This window comes from Ziziphus jujuba, chromosome 7, assembly GCF_031755915.1.
Source record: "Ziziphus jujuba cultivar Dongzao chromosome 7, ASM3175591v1".
In the NCBI taxonomy this organism is placed as follows: domain Eukaryota; kingdom Viridiplantae; phylum Streptophyta; class Magnoliopsida; order Rosales; family Rhamnaceae; genus Ziziphus; species Ziziphus jujuba.
In genome coordinates, this window is record NC_083385.1 from 20,665,842 (window position 1) to 20,687,123 (window position 21,282).

Genomic DNA, 21,282 nt, shown 5'->3' on the forward strand with positions numbered 1-21,282 from the left:
ATTGTGGTGTCTACATTATACAAAGGTTTCTAACCACAGGTTGGTTAGGGGTTGAAATCAATTCCATTAGAACTTGAACTTAATTAAGATCCGGGCTAAAATAATATGGATTCAGAAGCAAGTCGTCCTAGGTTCGTATCAAGACCCCTTGATCCTCAAGTGTAGGAACAAGAGGAGTTAGAATTGATATTGGTTTTAACTTATTTGATTCGACGTATATTGATTTAACTTTAAACTTTTTTAGGAGTTTAATAAATTTCTAGAGTATATAGACTGTGTTAAATTCTTATTGGTCATAGAGCAGTTAGAATTTATGTTCCTTTCAATTGATTTAATTGGAAGTATTAGAAGTGTATAAATATAAACCGATCCTCTTGAACTCTTAATAATTGCAGTTCTTTTGCATCACTCAAACTACAATGGGTTAAAGGAATTGAGAGTCAAATAAAGGTTATTCCATTAATGAATATTTATTTTTTATTTTTCAATATCAATAACATGAATCAAAATACATATTGTATGAGTAATAATAATAAATTCTAAAATTTGGGGATTTAATAATTCTTCTAATTTCATAGTTTTACAATCAAAACTTTTTGCTTACAATTGATAATTTGTCATGCTTACGTTGTGATATACATAGTGAATATTCTTACTAGTTGCAATACAGTATAAAAAAAAGTGTTTCATTTTCACATGTAAGTCTGCATCCTTCAAAACCATAAATTTAAAAAAGAGAACGTGTTATTATGAAGTAGTGTACCTCAAATTATTATTATTTTTTTTTTTTTGGATCTGACACTAATTTATTATAACAATTAAAGCATATATGCATCATAATGGCAACCTTATGTATTTGTTTGTACTACTTACAATAATGATAGGCGCTTGATCCCCTTGGAGGATCAGATTCTGAAGTTCAAAACAAGAACCCCTAGACTATATGTTCAAGCAAAATGATATGCTATCTTCAGTAACGAATCTGAAACTTGTTGTGGCTTCGAAAGCATTGCCATATGATCGGCTCCACTAATCTCCATCACGTTTTTCGTCCCACTGTTCTTAATCATCCATTGCTGAAATTCTCTTCTTATTGCTTTATCTTCGTCGCAAATAATGAAAACCCGCGTAACCGATCCATATCTGCTCTCTGTGAATTTCTTTGCTTTAGACAAATCTTCAATAAAGCTAGATCCAGGCCTTACCAAAGTCTTAGCCAGCTCAAGATCCTACAAATACCATTACCAAAGTCTTAGCCAGCTACAGATCCTACATATACCATTTACATAATAGATATATTGGACTTACTTAATTTCTGAGGTACTTTTAAATGATACAATCAAATTAATATGTGTGATTTAGAGAGGATATCGAGAGGGTGTACCTCTATAGGGGAGAGTTGGTAGAGCTTGGAAGACAAATCCTTGGGACCAAAAAGCAGTGAAGTTGAAGGCTTTTCAGGGCTTCCATAGGAGGTGATTTTACTGTCCAACCAAGCGTCTTCTGGTTTCCTCGTTTTGTTCTTTTTCACATAAAAATGATAATATTAATTGGTGAGTGATCTATGTACCAGCAAGGCATTTGATAAACCATTCCAATTTTTATTTTATTTTATTTTACTTTTCATGCAACCCTTATTAGTCATTAGCAAATTAATTATTTAAAAAAACAATATCTCATTCAAATGAAAATAGTTATTTACCGTATAGCCTAGATTCATTTATTGTCTAGATCTAGAATGCTTTGTTAAAAACCTTAATAAATTACCCTGGTATAAAAAACGACCTCATATTAATTGAAGCACTTACTTTCAAAATAAGTTTGAGCTAGCTATATATATATATATATAAAATAGGTTGGACTAACTGAAAAATTCATCTTCCATAAATTTTTATTAATATTTGTGATGGCCATTAATGAGTAGAAAAATTAAAGGACAAGTACCTCTACTTCCAAAACATATGACGGCTGATGAACAGTATCTGGTAGAAAGGCTGTAAAGAAAACAGCGATGGAGATCTTTTGCGGGAACTTCTCCATGGCAAAGGCCAAATTCAACCCTCCCAAGCTATGGCCTACTAAAATTACCTTTTCATGTGGAGGAAGCGTGGCCAGAAAATCCAGCAATGGCTTAGAGTAGTCAGCAAAGGTGTAAACATCTTCAATGGATTTCATGTTGACGCCTGAAGCCGCAAGGTCAAGAGCCGTGACCTGGTGGCCTGCGGATTCCAGGCGTGGAATGATCTTGTACCAACACCAAGCCCCATGGCCAAGCCCATGAACAAGAATAAAATGGTTTTGTTCCTTGGCTGCAGCGAATTTTCCTTGGCAGACCAACTGAACCAGAATAAGAAGCAAGAGAAATCGAAACATTTTTCGTTTAAATTTTTTTTTTTTTAAATTCTGTTTACGACTCTAATTTTTCACCTTAGTGGACATTTATAAAATCGAATTTAATAAAGTTGTGGAGATTTCGAGGAGGAGGATGAGTGAAAGTTTTATCTGCGCAGCTCTATGCTTGAAAATCAAGTCTATATTTTTATTATTGGAAGTGGACATTCTAACAAGGGCAGAGCACACATTCCAAAATTTTGTCTGTTAATTTTTTATATTAAATCCCGCTATAGAAAAGTGAAAACAAATTTGGTCAATTTACGTAAATACATAGAATTTTTGGCTGAGTTGTGGAAATGTATAATCGCTAGAAAAGGGTCTCGCTGCTAGCTTATAATAAAACAACGAAAAACCTTGACTTTTGCATTGTTATCGGTGAGCTCGCCAAAGACGAATAAAAATTGAAAATAGAATTTTTTATTATTATTTAACGGACAAAGGACTTTTCTCTTGCATTATTTGTCATCGGTGAGCTCACTAAAGACAGGGACAAATGAAATAAAAAAGGAATGAAAAAATAAAAATAAAAACGTTGTTGCAGCGTCGCTCTCTAAACCATAAACGTTTTAGTATTTTACTGTTTGACCTTTTAAATTGATGCTAGTACCTCTTAAATTTAAAATATATGACCAAAATCATAGAATGTTAATACTGTTGTACTTTGCTGTTAAGTGTCACGTGGCACTCAGACGAGTACCCTAAAAAGGGACAATGTTGTTTTTTTCAATTATTTTTTTTGCCGATACCTCCTTCACTGTACAAAATATTAGTTGCAAGGGCCCCCTTGTAACAAATATATATATATATATATATTAAAATGTCAAAAATAATTAATTCTTAGAAAATTTTGAAAGTTTCTATTAAAAATAAATAAATAAATAAAGCTCCATACTAATTCAAGTACTCTCAAGAAAAATATTCAAAGTTCCTTAAAAAATTTAGATGTTCTAAAAGATTTTTTAAAATCTTGAAAATGTGAGTTTACAAATATGTTCTAAAAGATTTTTTAAAATCTTGAAAATGTGAGTTTACAAATATGTCAATTGGTGAGATTTTGAACTTAAAAAAACAGTCTTCACCAAATCGGATAATGTTATTTTGACATGATGAAAGGCTGTGATATCTTTATTCAAATTGTCTAATTTTTGACATGTGGTATGTTGAAATATTAAGAATAAAATATGGAGGACACCAAGTCTAAAGGAATTGGGTAGGGCCTCCAATTTATATCAAACTCATGGGTCATAATTGCTGGAAATCTCATCAGTTATGCCAACTTGCAACTTGCATATCTTTAGCTTCCCAAGTCCTTTTTGAGTCATTCTTTTTGCTATATTTTCATTCACAAATCTATTACAACATATCAAAAATTCATAACTTGGTTCAAACAACACAGAACATGCTAGCCCCCACAATGGATCTATGTTGCTGGAAACACAATTTCTAGCACGTAGTCATTTTATAAAATAAAATCAATACCCAACAAGAGACAATTCCTAAGCTAAATACAACAAAACTTAGGCATTCAAAAGACATTGAAAGAGCATAAAACATAAACATAAATATTGTTTTAAGACATTCAATAAAACATTTCTTGTGAAGAAAAAAAGAAGGCGCAAACCTTGGTGGACACTTTGCCTTGCACAAGGTGGCAAGATAACCATCTTTTCAACAAAAAATCAATGAAACAGTGTATGATGCAGTGACGAGAGAGGATGTTTGAACATGATAGAAAGTAGGGTTTAAAACGTTTGAATTTAGAGAAAAGGAAGAAGAAAACCGATCATTAAGTTTGGTTTGAACAACCCCTTACATGTTGTACAATCAACTTTAAACTTGCGTTAAAGAGAGATACATGTTCCAGGTATTGTGTGAACAATATATATATATATATTGTTTCAATAAAAAAAAATGTAGAAGATAGACTTTTTAGGAGTATCCTAAGTTTTGCAAGTACAAGAAAGCTCTAGAATATTTGTGATTTTTTTGGATAAATCCTTCCATTGTTATTAGGATATATTATACTAAAGCCCTTAAATTATAAATTAATGAGTTTTGATCAATAATTATATTGGGCATCTTTAAGTAAAAGCCTAAATTTTATGTTTGATTCCAAAATAAAAATTAATAATGGTTAAATTTTAGTGTCATTCATTAAGGTATTTAGTTTTAGTTTTTTATTTATTTTTTCTTTTAAATTGTGTATAATTTAAGAATGGCATCGTTTTATTATGTCTTATTAGCAACATGTCCTGTTTTTGTGTTCCTATCGAGTCATGTGATATTTGTGTCAAATATTTTTCACCTAAACAAGTAATAGATATTCAATAAATATATAATTAAAATATTTTTATTAATGTGCTAACAAGTTGTTATCATGTTAACAATTTGTCAACTAGCATGTCTTATAGCGTAGACACTGCTATGAGTCCAACATTATTAAATCAAACCATAATATATTGATAATATCGTGTGAATTTATATAACAACCCGTTCCAAAGTACATCGTAATTTATTTTTCACGTTGACCGAGATTGGCCGGGTTTGATCGCCATTGATCTAGAAGGGGAAACTTTTGACCTTTTGTTCCATATGAAATTATGCATTGATTGAGGCACCATTGCAAAGTACACATTGATCCGAGTTCATAGACTAGTACCACGTTGAAAACGGAGCTACGGTTTAAAAGTTATGAGCAAAACAAATTGCACTTCGAACTGTCCAAGGGTGCCAAGTTTGACTTTTTATTTTTGTAGAATCTTTATTTAATTCATATATGGTTGTAAAATACTCATCGATACGAGTTCATAGACCAGTGGTACGCCTAATTTGGACATTTAGTTAAAAAGTTATCGACCTGCAAAGTTTTTCTAAGACAGCATTACAGATGTCGATCGGTGTGTGTGCAAAAGGTCCAATGACATTGTGCCACATGTTGAAGATTGGACACCCGTGAGTGCACAATGGCACCCACGGGTGTTGTTTTGATTGGGCGAGAAGGGGAGAGAGGCGAGGAAGGGAGAGAAGGATAAAACAAAGAGAGAGGGAGAACCGGCCACCGCCGATTGACCATTTTTCGTCCACCCGCTTGCTACATGCGTTGGACCATTGTGAAGCAAACCTAAAAACAGGTCAGCCACCCAAAAATCATAGCCAACCAGCCACTCATGCAGCCAATTGGGTCGTTTTTCCATCGACGGTGCCATTTCCTTACATCGTCGATTTCTCCGGTGGGCAAGACAGTGTGAGTTTCCAGTGATCCCAGCTACCATTTCCCACTAATTTGACCTACCTGAATCCAAATTCGAGGTCAGTTTCCATAATTTGTGATGGTTTGTGAGATCCAAGGACATTAAATCTGAGAGCTTTCCGGCGAGATTCCGACCACCACAAGTTCGATCTCCGGAAGGTAAGACTCAATTCTTCATCCTCGCGTTGTAAGCTTTGTTTTGATATATCATTTGTGAATTTTGGGTACCATTTGTGTTGGCTCCCCTAGATAACCATGTATAATTTATCAAATTAAAATATTAATTTAATCGGTTTTGTGTGCCATTGATATTTTAGGAGCACGTGTGAGTTGTGGGGTCGATCCCGTTGAGGGTCTTGTTTGATACGCGTGCTCGAGGTGAGTAATCTATCTTCAAATTTATTTTCTTATGTTAAATTATATATATTTTGTATTATTTGAATATTTGAAAATTATTTTTTATGTGGTGAATAATTAATAAAATTCTATTTGAGATTTTAATGCCAAATTTGGGATGTAATAAAATATATGTGTATAAAAATCATATTTTGATTTTCGAGAAATTATGAATTTAAATTTTTTTAAATTATTGTTGAATTTAATTGCGGATTATTATGATTAATAAAAATTTATTTATATGAACTTATGCATTTGTGGATTTTTATGTGATTTTTTATGCAATTTTATTTATGTTGAATTTTGAGGATTTGAGGAAATAATTGTTTAAAGTTTTTATGCTTAAAGAATTTACTTATGCATTCAAATATTTATGGATCTAGTTTTATGGTATTGAAAAATTATTATATTTTTACTGATTGATTTAAATTGATGGATTTGAAATTGATGGATTTTAAGTGATTGGATTTATGATAGGTTTAAAATTAATTAAAATGTTTCTTTGATTATTTCATTGATTTAATTAATAAATTTTATAATTTATATATTGAGTTTATTTTTGTTTTTATGCCCAGTTTCTTTAATACAAGTTTATTTATGATTTTATTTTATGTTATCGTATAATATCTTGTTCTAAATTAAATAATTGGTATTTAATGTCAGGACCCGTCCAGAATTCCTCCCCGGAACCCTAGACAAGCCCTGATCCCAGGAAAATACCACCAAACCTTCCAACAGAAAATCCGGCAGCACCTCCCCTAAGGGTAGGACTTACCAAAAATTACCTGCACTGAAAACACACTTCTATATTTACCCCCTTATTCCTCCTGCAAAACTACAAGTTGTTTCCACAATTTACAGCACTTCACAACAATAACAGTAGCCCAGTGCATAAATAAAACATAAGTGTCCAAATAGTATACAGAACTTTATGAAGTGCTAATCAACAGAAATACAACAAAGATGAAAGAAATAATACAACTGAAATGAATGAGTACAAAGGTACTTCTTGAAAAACGATAGCAGTAGAGAATTGGTTCGCTCCGGAAGAACGTCTACCACCCCTTGCACCTAAGGGAACGGAACTTAAAAACGTGAGATGCTAATCATCTCAATGAGGGACCCTAACTACTGAACACTTTTAATGATAATAATAATAATAATATAACAATTAAGGGAATTGAATTAATACCAACAATTAATAAATAAATAATAATAACAGTTGGAAATAATAATTTTCCCTCAAAACTCTCACTAATCACTCCGTTGGAAATGTTCCCTTTTTAAAACAATTTCACAAAACCCGATATTTGTACTTCCCGAAAATCAAGGGATCAAACATTTGATAAACAATAAATAAATAAATACCCCAATACATATAATTAAAATGTAATAAATTATAATAAATAATTTTTGAACACCTTTGGGGTTTGAAACTTTATCTGAAAATTACACTTGACGCACCACACCATATACCGGTGATGCCCTCCGATACCCAGCGTCCTGAGCACCGACTGGCGGGGAGATTAAAGAGAGAAACTTGCAAACGGCACTTCGGTGTCCCAACAGTACTGCTGCTGAAACTATCATCCCGGCCAAGGAGGGGGGCGGCTGTGGCCAATAACAAACTTGCCTGCCCACGGTCCAATGGCAACTCACGGGAGAAATAATAATACTTGCGCGCTGAACCACATATACATATACCAGAACACCAATACTGTATGAATGCGTCTAAAATAGTTATTAAACCATCTGTACAGTTTTCCAAAATTACCGTGGGAAATATACCAAAATTTCACACTTACCATCCCACATATTTTTATTTAACAAATCGGTACGAAAACATCAATAACAAATAAACCATAATTTTCTCGTAATACGAGGTTCAACAGATAAAATACCGTGGGCATAATTATAAAATTAAACCACCAATTTAACAAATATTTTCATAAAATATTTAAACCAATTATGCCCAAAATAATACTTAAAACCACGTACGACTATTACTGAAATATACTTTGCTCATGCATAATATATAAATTAAATCACAATAAAACCATAACTAAATTGTACCACATGAGCATAATTTAAGTACCAATTAAACATAATTAATTGTCCAAAATATTTTTGAAGGTGGGTCACTCACCTGGAGCACGCAATTAAACCATGATCCACCATGGGATCAATTCCACGACTCACAGGTGCTCCTAGAACACAATTCACACACAGTCAAATAAATTAATATTTTAATCAGGTAAATAATACACGGTACCCGGGGGTCAAACGCAAACGTTAACCAAAATGGTCGAATAATATACCGAATCGAAGCTCGTGGAACGAGGATCGCATGACCGGTCTCCATCGACCCTAATTCAGCCGGAGGTGGCCGGAATTTGGCTGGAAAGTTTCGACCGGTCTTGATTCCTTCGCATCTCACAAACCACTTCGATTTTTGGAAATTGGAGGCCATATTTGAACTCAGAGGACCTAAAATAGGGGGAGGGGGGTGGCAATTCGGACTGGGCTGGCCGGAATACGGCGAAATCGCCGAAAAAATTTCAACCCGCCGCCGCGACTTCGCCGGCCCGATCTGGGCGCGTCGCTGGCCGGCCGGTCGCCAAATTTGGCTGGTGAGCTCGCCGGCGTGTGGTCTACGTCTATGGCCAGCGCGTGTAGCTTATGGGTGGCCGGAATTTGAAAAATACGGTGAGGCCGAGAGAGAGAAAGGAAAGGAAAGGAAGAAGAAAAGAAGAAGAAGAAGAACAGAAACGGGGCTGGGTCCCCTTTTTTCCCACGTGGGGGAAAAGAAAAGAAAAGAAAAAGAAAAAGAAAAAGAAAAAGGAAAAGGAAAATAAAATAAAAATAATTAAATAATTAAATAATAATAAAAACAATATTATATAAAATAATAATAAAATAATATGATATTATACATGGTTGACATGTGGCATCTCACCATGGTGACACATGGTCACATTTATTAAGTCACACGTGGCACATCGTTACACGTTTAAAAATAATATTAAAATAATACAGTATTTGAAAAAAAACTCTACAGGTCCATAACTTCCAAACCACATGTCCAAATCAGACGTGCCGCTAGTTTACGGACTCGTATCGACTTGTACTTCACAACCATGCATGAGTCAAAGCTCAACTTTGCATGAATAAAAAGTCAACTCCGGCACCCCTTGGACAGTTTGAACCTCAACTTGTTTTGCTCATAACTTTTAAACCGTAGCTCCGTTTTCAACGTGCTACTAGTCTACGAACTCGTGCCAATGTGTACTTTGTAACGGTACCTCAATCAACCTAGAATTCCAACCGAACAAAAAGTCAACTTTTGACCCCTTCGGTCAACGGTCAATGGTCAAAGTCAACAGTCAACAGTCAACGTGCAAAAATTCCGACATGATTCAGGACGGGGTGTTACATTTAAAGTGTTTCCAAAGTAAATTTTAAATTCCAAATTATTTTTATTCAATTTGCATTTTGTTTATTTACGGATTTCCTTATTTTTTTGGGGTATACAAATATTAAGTATATTTTATTGATATACTCTTATTATTATTGTATAATAGATTGGGTCATTCACGGCAATGATTAGCATCTCACATTTTCAAATCCGTTTCCCTAGGCTTAGAGTTGGTTGACGTTGACCATCTGAGGTGAGCTTGACATGTTTGATTTGTTACCGTCTTTTGAGGAGTTCTTTCTTTCTTTTCCTCTTTATCTTGTAATATTTATTTTTATCTTTTGTTGTATTAAATTTCATACTTAATTGTGACTGTAAAATGCTCTGGATGCTATGTTGGATGTATTTATTTGTTATTGCATAGATTCCCTGTTTGTTATTTGAAGTGTTGAAATTTGTGGCAATAAATTATAGTAAAATGGAAGGAAGAAGGGGATATTGTAAGATGTGTGTTTTCTGCGAAGGAAATTTTGTGGTAAGTCCAATCCTTAGGGGAAATACTGTTTAATTTTCCCTTAGAGGGTCCGGTAGGATTTTTCTTAAATCAGAACTTGTCTAGAGTTCCAATGAACAATATTGGACGGGTCCTGACTATTAATGTCATGTAGAATTTGGCTAAGTATATGTAATTTCTTTACTTTAATTGTTTGTTAGTGTCAGTGATAGTCAGAGTTTGTTTATATTAATTAACTATAAAATATGAAGGAAAAAAAAAAAAAACCTAAAATCCTAGACAATTTTAAGTTGGTTTTTTTTTTTTTTGGTTTAAATTTATAGTTAATTGAGATATCCATTACACTCAATTTAAGAAAATAATAATTACAAAAAAAATTACGTTAACAGACCATACAATAATTAAATTTTCACATATATATCATGTTTTCCGAAAATAAATAAATAAATCAAATAATTGTAAAATTAGAGTTATTAATTCTCTTTTGTAAAATTAGAGTAAAATAAATTATTTTAGTTTACACGTGTATATTACATAATCGTAATCATATACAAAATATATATATATATATATATATATGTATATTTTGATAAATCCTAATTAATCACATATAGTTTGTCATTTTTGCTACAGAAAATAGTGTCGTGTTATGGCCACGCAGCTTGTAGCCGTTACCACCATAATAATTTATTTGTTTTTGTTTGTAAACCTCTTCTTTCGGCCTTTAGCCATCCTTTAAGCCTTACGCATATCTACCACAGGTAGCTAATTTTTCTCTCCCTTTATAAGTTTTCTTTTATTTTTATTTTGAAAATTTGCTCATTTTCTCCGTCCCAGCAAAGAACTGCCGGTGTTGCTGTAGCATGGAGGGAGGCACTGCCTACCATTACAGCCCGCAATTGCTTCATAACTGTTGTTAATTGGTGTTTGGTAAGCTATATCTCTTCTCTATCTTCTTCCACACCTACTCCGAACACATTTTCAACCTCAAGGTTTTTCTTTTGTTTCTTTTTTTCTTTTTTTTTGGGATAAGTTCATAAGTGGATAAAGTTGCATAAATTTTGTATCAATTTAAACTGTTTGGAATTTTACCCTTATATTTTATTTTATTTTATGTTGGTTAATTCTTAATTTGCTCCAACAACTAGCTTCTTCATACTTCCAAGAAATTGTTTTTTATCATTGTTACAAATACATGAGTTTTGATCCCAGCCAATTTATTTATTTATTTTTTTTTTTACCTTACGGTTTTCTTTTTTCTTTTGTTTTTTTTTGACAAGTTCATAAGTGGACAAAGATGCATAAAATTTTGTATCAATTTATACCGTTTGGAATTTTCGCCTTTTATTTTATTTTATTTTATCTAGGTTAATTCTTAATTTGCTGCAACAACTAGCTTCTTCGTACTTTCGAGCAATTATTTTTTATCACAATTACTAGTACATGACTTTTGATCCCAGCATATATATATATATATATATATTTTTTTTTTTTTGGTTACGCGGATAAACGTTTGTGACTAAAAATTATTTCAATTATATTTTGTTTAATTTGTGAGCACGCGGAGATGGTCCATGAGTAAAACTGGTCGTCAACATTTTATTTGTTTGTGAATAAAATTTTTCGCCTCGGGTACATATATCAGAGCTTGATGACGGCGTCTGTTGGTGCCGAAAACTTTTAATCATGAATATTTGTGACTGAAATTAATTTTTGTATATTTAGTAACAATTATTTTCATAACTAAAACTATTTATTTATTTATTATTATTTTTTTTTTTTGGCAGAAATTCATAACTAAAACTATGTTTGTCCATAGGATATACATATTACAGGAAGACTTTTTTTTTATTATTATTATTTAAAATCGCCTTTGATTTCACTGCCTCAGTCCTTACAGCTAGCACACTCTTTCAGAAAAATAAAATAACATAAACAATTAGCACACTTAAATAATAATAATAATAATAAAATGCAAACTAGCCGAAAAGTCCATTTTGTCCATTAAATTAAAAAAAAATGTTATTTTTCATGTTATTTATTTATTTATTTGTTATTATTATTATTATTTTTTTTAATTCGGTCGTTGGTGAGCTGACCCATTACAGTAGAAATAACAACTTTTTTACCTTTATTTATTATAAATCAGCGATAACACGTTTTGCTAGCAATTATACAATTAAACAGCTCCACCCAAAAATATTATTCGTTTCTAAAACTTACTAATTTCTGTTGTTTTTTCTTCTTTTTTTTTAATGTTTATTTTTTTTATTATTCATTAAATTCATGTAGCATTAGATATAAAAAGTCAACGGTCGAAATAAAGCTTAGACTTTTTTTTTATTATTATTTTTATTTTTTAGGTGAACGCTGAAACATTTTCTTTTACAGCGTAGAGCTGCACAAGCAAAACCATACACCATCACTCACCCTTCTCGAAATTTTACAAACTTAATTAACTTCAATTTGATAAATAAATAAAGCAGTAAACAAAAAAACAAAAGTTTCGAATTCACTTGTTGCTTGTTGTGGTTCAGGTGGTATCCCAAGCAAAAATGGCGGCAGCAAAGGAACAAAGGCATTTTGTTCTTGTTCATGGGCTCGGCCATGGGGCTTGGTGTTGGTACAAGATCATACCTCGCCTCCAATCCGCAGGCCACCAAGTTACGGCTCTCGACCTTGCGGCTTCAGGCATCAACTTGAAATTCATCGAAGATGTCAACACCTTTGCTGACTACTCCAAGCCATTGCTTGATTTTTTAGCATCCCTTCCTCTACATGAAAAGGTAATTCTCATAGGCCATTGCTTGGGAGGCTTGAATTTGGCCCTTGCCATGTCGATGTTCCCCGAAAAGATCTCTGTTGCCGTCTTCTTGAACTCCTTGATGCCCAATACCTTTCATCAGCCATCATATGTTGTGAAAGTACAGGTACAATCTATATATATATATATATATATATGATCTTGGTTTTGCCTTCCGTAAACCATAATTTAGTAGGTTTGACCTATGGTATATATAGCTTGAAATTAAGTAATGTAAGTGATGTCGTCCTTCTCATGTGTAAAAGAACAATACAAGAAATCAGAAGATGTTGGAGTTTGGTGTGGTTTTTGAGTTCATTTGGCCAAGAGTGTTGTACACAAAGTGTTAGTCATATGCACAACCTTTAATCTGGTTTTTGGTTTGGTATTTAGGTGATTTTTGTGTTTGTTTTTGGTATGGTGATATTGAGATTTTTTAGAATTTTTGTTTGGAAGGAAGAAGAAGAAGATGAAGAAGAAGAGAAGATGCTAAGAGTAGGTCACACAAACAAGACAGAACAATTCATCATTTCATTTCATTCATTTGTTGCATGATATAGATACAAAATTTATTTTACACATGTGAAATGTGTGTGAGATCAAATGAATGTCTTTAAAATTCAAAAATTACACATTTCCCACTCAAAATTCGGATACATAACCATTCAACTACCAGCTCACATGTAAATGCACAAATATGGCAAATGTTAATGAGATTTTGAACTGCAAAAGACTGTCTCCACCAAATTAGGTAATGTTATTTTGACCTGATGAAAAGCAGGGATATCTTCATTTAAATTGCTTGAATTTTGATATGTAGCATGTTCAAATATTAAGGATGAAGTCTATAGAAGACCAGATCCAAAAAAATTGGGTAAGACTTCCAATTTATCTAAAACCCGTGTGCCATAACTGTTGAAAATCCAGCAGTTATGCCAATTTGCAACTTGTATATCTTGGGCTTCTCAAGTCCTTTTTTTGAATCTTTTTTTTTTTTTTTTGCTATATTTTCTTTTACATGTTTACTACAACATATCCAAAAACCATAGCCTCGTTCTAAAAATCCAAAATATGTCAACCCCAACAATGGATCTATATTGTTGGAAGCATAATTTTCAGCACATGGCCATTTTAAAAAACAAAGCGACAATTTTTCAGCTAAATACAACAAAACTTAAGCATTTAAAAGACATTAAAAGGAACATAAGACATAGACATAAATATTTCTTTAAGATATTCAACAAAATATTTCTTGTGAAGAAAGAAAAATGGTGCAAACTTTGGTGGACTTTGGCTTGCACAAGGTGGCAAGATCACCACCTTTTCGAAAGAAGATGCATGGTGGATACTCAATTTACCTCAAGCAACGAAACTTGATTGCTTTTTGGTCCCAGGATTTCTCTTCCAAGCTTTATCAACTCTCCCTCATTGAGGTACACATTAATTGAATTTTTACCATATCCATAAGCCCGATTAATTATCTATTTTATTCAATATATATATATATGTAGCATCTCGAGCTGGCCAAGATTTTGGTAAGGGCTGGATCACCATTTTCTGAAGACTTATCGAAAGCAAAGAAATTCACTAACAGAAAATATGGGTCAGTTATGGGATTTATATTGTGTGCAACGAAGATAAAGAAATGACGAGAGAATTTCAAATGGATGATCGAAAGCAGCGGAACCAAAAACGTGTTGGAGATTGGTGGTGCCGATCATATGCCAACGGTTTCAAAACCACAGCAAGTTTTCTATTCTTTATTGGAGATGCACTTCATCATGCTTGAAGAAGACACAAGGACAATGATATAGAGATTATATGCTTTCTTGTTACTGTAAATATTAAATACCGATAAATAAAATTGCAATATATAATGCACGTTGGGTTGATTTGGTACGTTTGATTACTTTGCACTATGCTTTTTTAAATTAGTGGGGGAGTCAGAAAATAGTATGCTTTCATTGTGAAATTTTTTATTTTTATTTTTTTAAGTTGTTGTGCAACTTACTAGCCAGAATTTTAACTATACATACATATATATATATATATATATATATATATATGACAAATTGTCAATGGTAATTAACCAAAATGTTTCGATTGTAAAACTTCGAAATTATGTAGACATTTAAATGATCAAATCTTAGAATTTACTATCATTGCTTATCAAATACATATTTTGCTTTATGCTTTTAGTATTGAAAATAATTAATTATAAGCTTTTGTTTCTCATTTAATTCTTTGACGTACTCTGAAATTCAATGTTGGAAAAGAACTACAATTATTAATAGATGCAGAAAGATCAGTTTATATATGACATATTTATAATACTTACAATTGAAAACAGTTAAAGCCAACATAAATTATAACGCCCCTCTTGACCAATAAAAATTCGGTACAATATATATACCAACTAATTTATTAAACATGTAACAAAGTTTTTGAGCCGGATCAATACTTCTCATCAAAAGAGTTAAAATATATTACATAAATTCTCCGCCGGACCAACAAGAATTTAGCACAATTTATGTATAACAAAGTTTTTAACTCAAATGAGCCACTCGTAATAAGATTGCGTCTTACATCGATAATCCTCTTGTTCCTAAAGTTCTGGTTCAAGGGGTCTAGAAGCAGCAAAAATGGAGGCAACCAAGGAAAAACACCATTATGTTCTTATTCACGGGATCTGCCATGGAGCTTGGTGTTGGTACAAGATCATACCGCTCCTGAAATCTGCAGGCCACTGGGTCACCGCTCTGGACCTCGCAGCCTCAGGCGTCAACAAGAGATCCATCGAAGATCTTCACACCTTTGTTGACTACTCTCAGCCTTTGTTGGAGTTCATGGAATCGATTCCTCAAGATGAAAGGGTAATTCTTGTAGGACATAGCTTTGGAGGCATGAATCTGGCCCTTGCCATGGAGAAATTCCCGGAAAAGATCTCTGTTGCTGTTTTCTTGACCGCTATTGTGCCCGATACAGTTCACCCACCCTCATATGTTATTGAAGCACAGGTTACCTAAATTTGGTGTCGCTCTGTAATGTATTCGTTTTTTGTTTTTGGTTTTTAATTGTTTCCTACATTAAATGCTAGTGTTAGAGTTTGTCACTCTTCTCAATTAGTTACAAACTTAAGAACAAGAAGAGAATTGAAAATTTCATCCAAAAAAAAAATTGAATACCGTTTGAAATTGGATTGGTTTTTAGTTTATTTTTTATTTTAAGTATATAAATAGTTATTTAAGATGTCTATTAAACTCTATTTAGCACTAGATAAAACTTGTAAAAATTTGGAATAAGCATATTATACATAGTTAAGTAAAGAAAGAAAGAAAAAAAGAAACGAAAAAAAAAGAAAAAAAGTAGTACATACAAGTATTAAATTGTTTACCAAAAACATTTACCAAACAGCATGTGTTAGACTTTAAATATTATTGTAGAAATATTAATATAACCTAAGAACCGATACAATAATACGAAAGTTTTTTATAAACATTTTGGTTTTTGTAATACTATTGATAAGTTTTTTATAAATATTTTGGTTTTTGTAATACTATAGATTTGGATAAATAAACCTTTCAATAATTAAGTGAATTAAAAAAATAAATCAATTAAATATTGATATATCATTTGTCATATTATTTAGTAAATAAATGTGATAAATATTTTGATAAACTTTGACATTACTAAAAAACAAACACATGGTAGTCTTAGTAGGTCCGAACTCTAGTACCAAACTAACTCTAAATTATCTAAAACAAGTGTTTTAATTAATGTTTTCTTTTCTTGATGTGGAGTAGAATAATAGGACAAACTCAGGAGATGGTTGGTTGGACACTGTATTTACCTCCTATGGAAGCCCTGACAAGCCATCAACTTCAATGCTATTTGGTCCCATGGGTTTGTCTTCCAAGCTCTATCAACTCTCCCCCATTCAGGTACATACTCATATCACATACTAATTTAATTTGAGTATATCCACAAAATGATTATATAACCTCAATTTATTAAGTCCAGCTAATTTGTTGGATTCATGGTATATACGTAGGATCTTGAGCTGGCTAAGACTTTGATAAGGCCAGGATTTTTGTTTATTGAAGACTTGTCCAAAGTCAACAAATTCACGAACAGTAGGTACGGGTCAGTTACTCGGGTTTTTATTGTGTGCGATGAAGATGAAGCTTTAACAGAAGAATTTCAGCGATGGATGATCGAGAATAGCGGAACGAATAACGTGATGGAGATTCATGGTGCTGATCATATGGCAATGCTTTCAAAGCCACAACAACTTTTTCATTCATTATTGGACATAGCACATCATTATACTTGAACATATGTTCCAGGGATACATTGGGACAATCTAGTTAAAAAACCTAGTATTTTCTCTCAAAATTCAATTCCTCCATCCCAATGAAAAATAAAATCAAATCAAATAAACAAGTTTCATGTGGTCCTTTGATTTCTATAATATATAAAGAGAGAGTTTCGCTATAATAGGCATGTTATAGTGAGATTTAAATTCTTATGGAAAGCATCGCTTGCTGTTGAATTACCATTTATTGTAAAAGTTTAAGCTTATAGAAGATGGGCTTTCATTTTATTTGTATTTTTCTCTAACACTTCTCCTCAAATGTACCATTTATTCTAAAACCTTAAGCTTATGGAAGGTGTGCTTTCATTTGATTTATATTTTTCTCTAACACTTGTCCTCAAATGTACCATTTATTTAAAACCTTAAGCTTATGGAAAGTGTGCTTTCATTTGATTTATATTTTTGTCTAACACTTGCCATTTAATCTAAATAATATATATATGATTTCTCTTATATTTTTCATTTGTATTTGTTCATCTTTGTTCTAATAACATTATTAATATTTCATTCAACATGAAAACAACCTTCAATAGTAAAAATGTTGACATTTGGCTTTGTGGGTTGATCGTTATATTTTTTTCATAGTGAATGTTGATTTTCATATTGAATGAAAGATGAATAATAACATTAATGCAAAATAAAGAAAACGCAAATGAGAAACATAAAGAGAAATCATGTTTTTCTGGGTTAAATGACAAGTGATCGATACTCTCCATAAGCATTTGAGTTCACTATAAGAAACCGACTATAGCGAAACTCTCTCTATATATATTTATTCTTCGAGGTCTTTGCCTCATGACGAAGAAAAGATCGAAGAAGCTGCTATTAGTATGATTGTTATGCAACTTCAGCTTTGTCTTTTGATCATGTGATTGTTGCTTATGCTTTATTCGAATTTGATTGGTTGTTAGACTTTAATTAAATGTTCCCTTTTCATCGTTTGTTAGCATACTTCGTGCTAAGTGGCTGATCCCATTAATAATATTGTGCTTTTTGTCAATAGTTGTAATATCAAGAGCCATGTAGCTTAGTTTTCAATGCCAAGTCGTTTTGGTTATTAAAGGTTTGCACATAAGCCGTAGTCTTCTTCTTGCTCAAGGCAATTTGAATTTTGGTCCCATTGATGAACTTGTGAAGCTCTCTAAACTTGGGTCTTGATCAACAAAACTGGATCCATGATGTTTACATACCTTGTTGGAACTTCATCTCCATAATTATAGTTATTTTTTTTACTTCCTATATCAAATTGGTATTAAAGTTCCAATTTCATTTTCTAGCAATGAGCTAATTTTGGCAAAAGGAGTTAGAGAAAAAGTATAAAAGAAATGAAAGCCACCTCTGGTTAGCTAACACTTTTGAGAAAAGTGGTACTTCGACATAGTATTGAAGTTTAAAATCTTTGAAATCTAAGATAAAGCCCTATTATCATCATATTATTAACTATTTAAAAAATTAAATTGAGAGGGAATCTTAGACATAACTTGATATATGTAACAAACCCATGAAATACTATACACATCTTAATATACGAATAAATCCACATCCAGATAGATTAAGTTTATGGAATCGGTGGTATTCTAACATATGAAAGCAACCATGCTTTTAGAAAAAAGAGCAAGGCATGAAACACTTATAGGTAGCTATGGTTAATGAGGAACAAAAGATTGAGAAACCTTACATTTAAGATTCTTCAACTTTGCACTCCAATTAGAAATGGCATAGTGATGAATCTAGGTGCTAGTAAAGCAACGACATAAAATCTATTTTTTGATAATCTACAAACTATATATCTAAGTTCATTAGAATCCATAATTTACCCTATTTTTTGTGATCTAAGGTCAACTAGAATGTGCCTTTTTACTGTTGCTTATAACAAAGTTCCTAATTACATAGTTGATTTATCCACTATTTCTAATGAGAACAATAGACTAGCTAATTATTTGGCTCAACAAATCATTGAAACATACAAGAAAACCAGCAGAGAAAGCAACCATGTCAGTCATACCAGCAAAACCAGCAGAGTCATCGCATAGCCAAAAGTTTGTTTCAGATAGGATACCTAAGACATCTCCAACTCCAAGCGATAAGAGGTATCTTAAAGTGATATGAACAATAAACAGTGAGGGATAAACATTATCCAGTGATAAAGCTTTGGGAATGTTGTTAAGCTCATCAGTAATCCTTCTTGTATAACTGTAACTAACGTGTATCTATAATGCTTTACAAAAGCTGTATAAATATTGTAGTGCGAGACACCTTTGAATGTAAGCCGAAAACATATTTTTTAAATAAAGTATAAATTCATCAATTTCGTCATGGTATTAGAGCTTGGAAAGGCTTTGGTCGGTTTCATCAATTTTTTTAACCGAATCCGATTATCAATTTTGAATTTATAAAACCGAATCAATCCAATTTCTATACAAAGCCAATCTAAATAAATTGTATTTGGATTGAATTGGTCGGTTTAATCCATTGCTTAGTTTTTTATGCACCTCTAAATGTATATATTTTGTGGTGCATATGCAATTTTAATTCTATATGCATAGGTTTTGGATCTAGCGGTAATTTTCCAATTGAAATTTATCAATAATAAAATAAGACAAGTGCCATATAGGACACAAAAGAAAAAAACAATTTGCTGGGCTTTCCCCTTAATTAATTAAAACGATAATGAAGCAAATTTTCATGCTCTAATAACATTCCGTTCTACAAACGTGGTCCAATTTCTCTTGCTGATTGTTCTAGTTTGTTAGCCAAGATAAGAAAAGTCCAAAGAAGAATACCAATAACAAGAGGCAAAGCCCAATTCAAGACCCAATAGAAGAATATCAGACTACTCAGTCCAAAACTCTAGCAACTTGAAGCAATCTGGAAAAGAACGTATGTGGATAATTATTTACGTGTACTCTTATCCACAACTTCCAAGCAAATTCCATTTTTATACATTTTATTATTTTTATCAATTTATAGTAGAATCCCTTGGGCTGTACGTAATATAAATATGTAATTTTCCAATTGAAATTTATCAATAATAAAATAAGACAAGTGCCATATAGGACACAAAAGAAAAAAACAATTTGCTGGCCTTTCCCCTTAATTAATTAAAGGGGAATTTGGCCCAATATCCCTTTTGAAAGAGGTTTGAAGATATATACCCACCGAATTGTGAATCTTTTTATTTTACCCTTTAATATCCATTATGTCCTTAAAAAACTTTTAAAAGACTTGTATGTCTCTTCTCTCCCTCTTTTGCTTCTTCTTCTTCTTCTTCTTCTTCTTCTTTTTCTTTCAACTCCAAACTCTTTCACTTCCATGGCCTTCATGTTCGTGCTTCTGCAAATGCTACTGCTTCTGCTGACTCTGGCAATGGCAATGGAGCCGTACTAGCTCCAGAGAAGAACCCATATGTTACTCTTATGGAAGACAGTATTTCCCTCTAGCTGCCATTGTTGGTCAAGTACTTCCCTTTTACTTTTTTTTTTTTTCCTTCTTCTGGAGAAAACGATGCTTTTTTTTTTTTTGGGTTAATTCTGCATTTTCTTATGAAAATGGAATATGGGTTTTGGTATGATGTTTTTAGTGAAATGGGTCTTAATTATTTGAATTTCTTGAACTCTTTCTAGAGTTTTGGTTATCAGAGAATTTGTAGATTAATTTTGTGTTTGGGTGTGATGGCTTGGTGTTACTTCTCTAATGGATTGACGTGGTTAAATAATTCCAACGAGATGGATTGGTTGAATAATTAGGATGAGAGGCATTTTAAATTTCAGGGAATGTCCTATTTGATTTTGTACAGCCACTAATGCATATGGAAGAAATAAATTAAACAGGACAAGTATTAAAATATTCTTATTCTTTAAGTTGCTATAAATAATGTGATTTCACTCTATAAACTAGTTAACATTTACTGATGATTAATTAGTTAATTCTCCACCAATGTGAATTTGTGTATGCACAATGTCTTGTAGGATGCGATTAAAACTGCTCTATTGCTCGGGGTTATTCGCCGTGAAATTGGAGGGATTGCTATCTCTGGAAGTCGAGGAACAGCCAAGATAGTGATGGCTCGTGGCCTATATGCAATTCGCCACCCATTGATGTGGTTGTTGGTTCAATTTCAAATGTAGATCCAGCA

The 21,282-nt window shown here is 32.4% G+C and overlaps 2 protein-coding genes across 2 annotated transcripts; one reads left to right on the plus strand and one right to left on the minus strand.

The window, feature by feature from the left end:
- Positions 1-712: 712 nt before the first annotated feature.
- On the minus strand, positions 713-2,584 carry LOC107421777 (salicylic acid-binding protein 2). The gene is made up of 3 exons (XM_016031091.4): positions 1,945-2,584; positions 1,385-1,522; positions 713-1,229 (listed from the first exon to the last, which is right to left on the minus strand). Exons 1-3 carry the CDS (start codon positions 2,371-2,373, stop codon positions 948-950), a joined length of 849 nt encoding a protein of 282 aa, XP_015886577.1. The 5' UTR covers positions 2,374-2,584; the 3' UTR covers positions 713-947.
- A 12,695-nt stretch (positions 2,585-15,279) lies between these two features.
- LOC107421773 (salicylic acid-binding protein 2) lies at positions 15,280-17,105 on the plus strand. The gene is made up of 3 exons (XM_060819251.1): positions 15,280-15,789; positions 16,576-16,713; positions 16,824-17,105. The coding sequence occupies exons 1-3, from the start codon at positions 15,415-15,417 to the stop codon at positions 17,103-17,105; spliced, it is 795 nt and encodes a 264-aa protein (XP_060675234.1). The 5' UTR covers positions 15,280-15,414.
- The last annotated feature ends 4,177 nt before the right edge of the window (positions 17,106-21,282 follow it).

Coding starts and splice junctions, on each gene's coding strand:
- LOC107421777 (XM_016031091.4), bottom strand. CDS start 2,373: ATGTTTCGATTTCTCTTGCTTCTTATTCTGGTTCAGTTGGTCTGCCAA. Junction 1,523..1,944: donor CATATGTTTTGGAAGTAGAG/GTACTTGTCCTT, acceptor TATGTGAAAAAG/AACAAAACGAGGAAACCAGA. Junction 1,230..1,384: donor ACCAACTCTCCCCTATAGAG/GTACACCCTCTC, acceptor TGGTATTTGTAG/GATCTTGAGCTGGCTAAGAC.
- LOC107421773 (XM_060819251.1), top strand. CDS start 15,415: ATGGAGGCAACCAAGGAAAAACACCATTATGTTCTTATTCACGGGATC. Junction 15,790..16,575: donor CATATGTTATTGAAGCACAG/GTTACCTAAATT, acceptor GATGTGGAGTAG/AATAATAGGACAAACTCAGG. Junction 16,714..16,823: donor ATCAACTCTCCCCCATTCAG/GTACATACTCAT, acceptor GTATATACGTAG/GATCTTGAGCTGGCTAAGAC.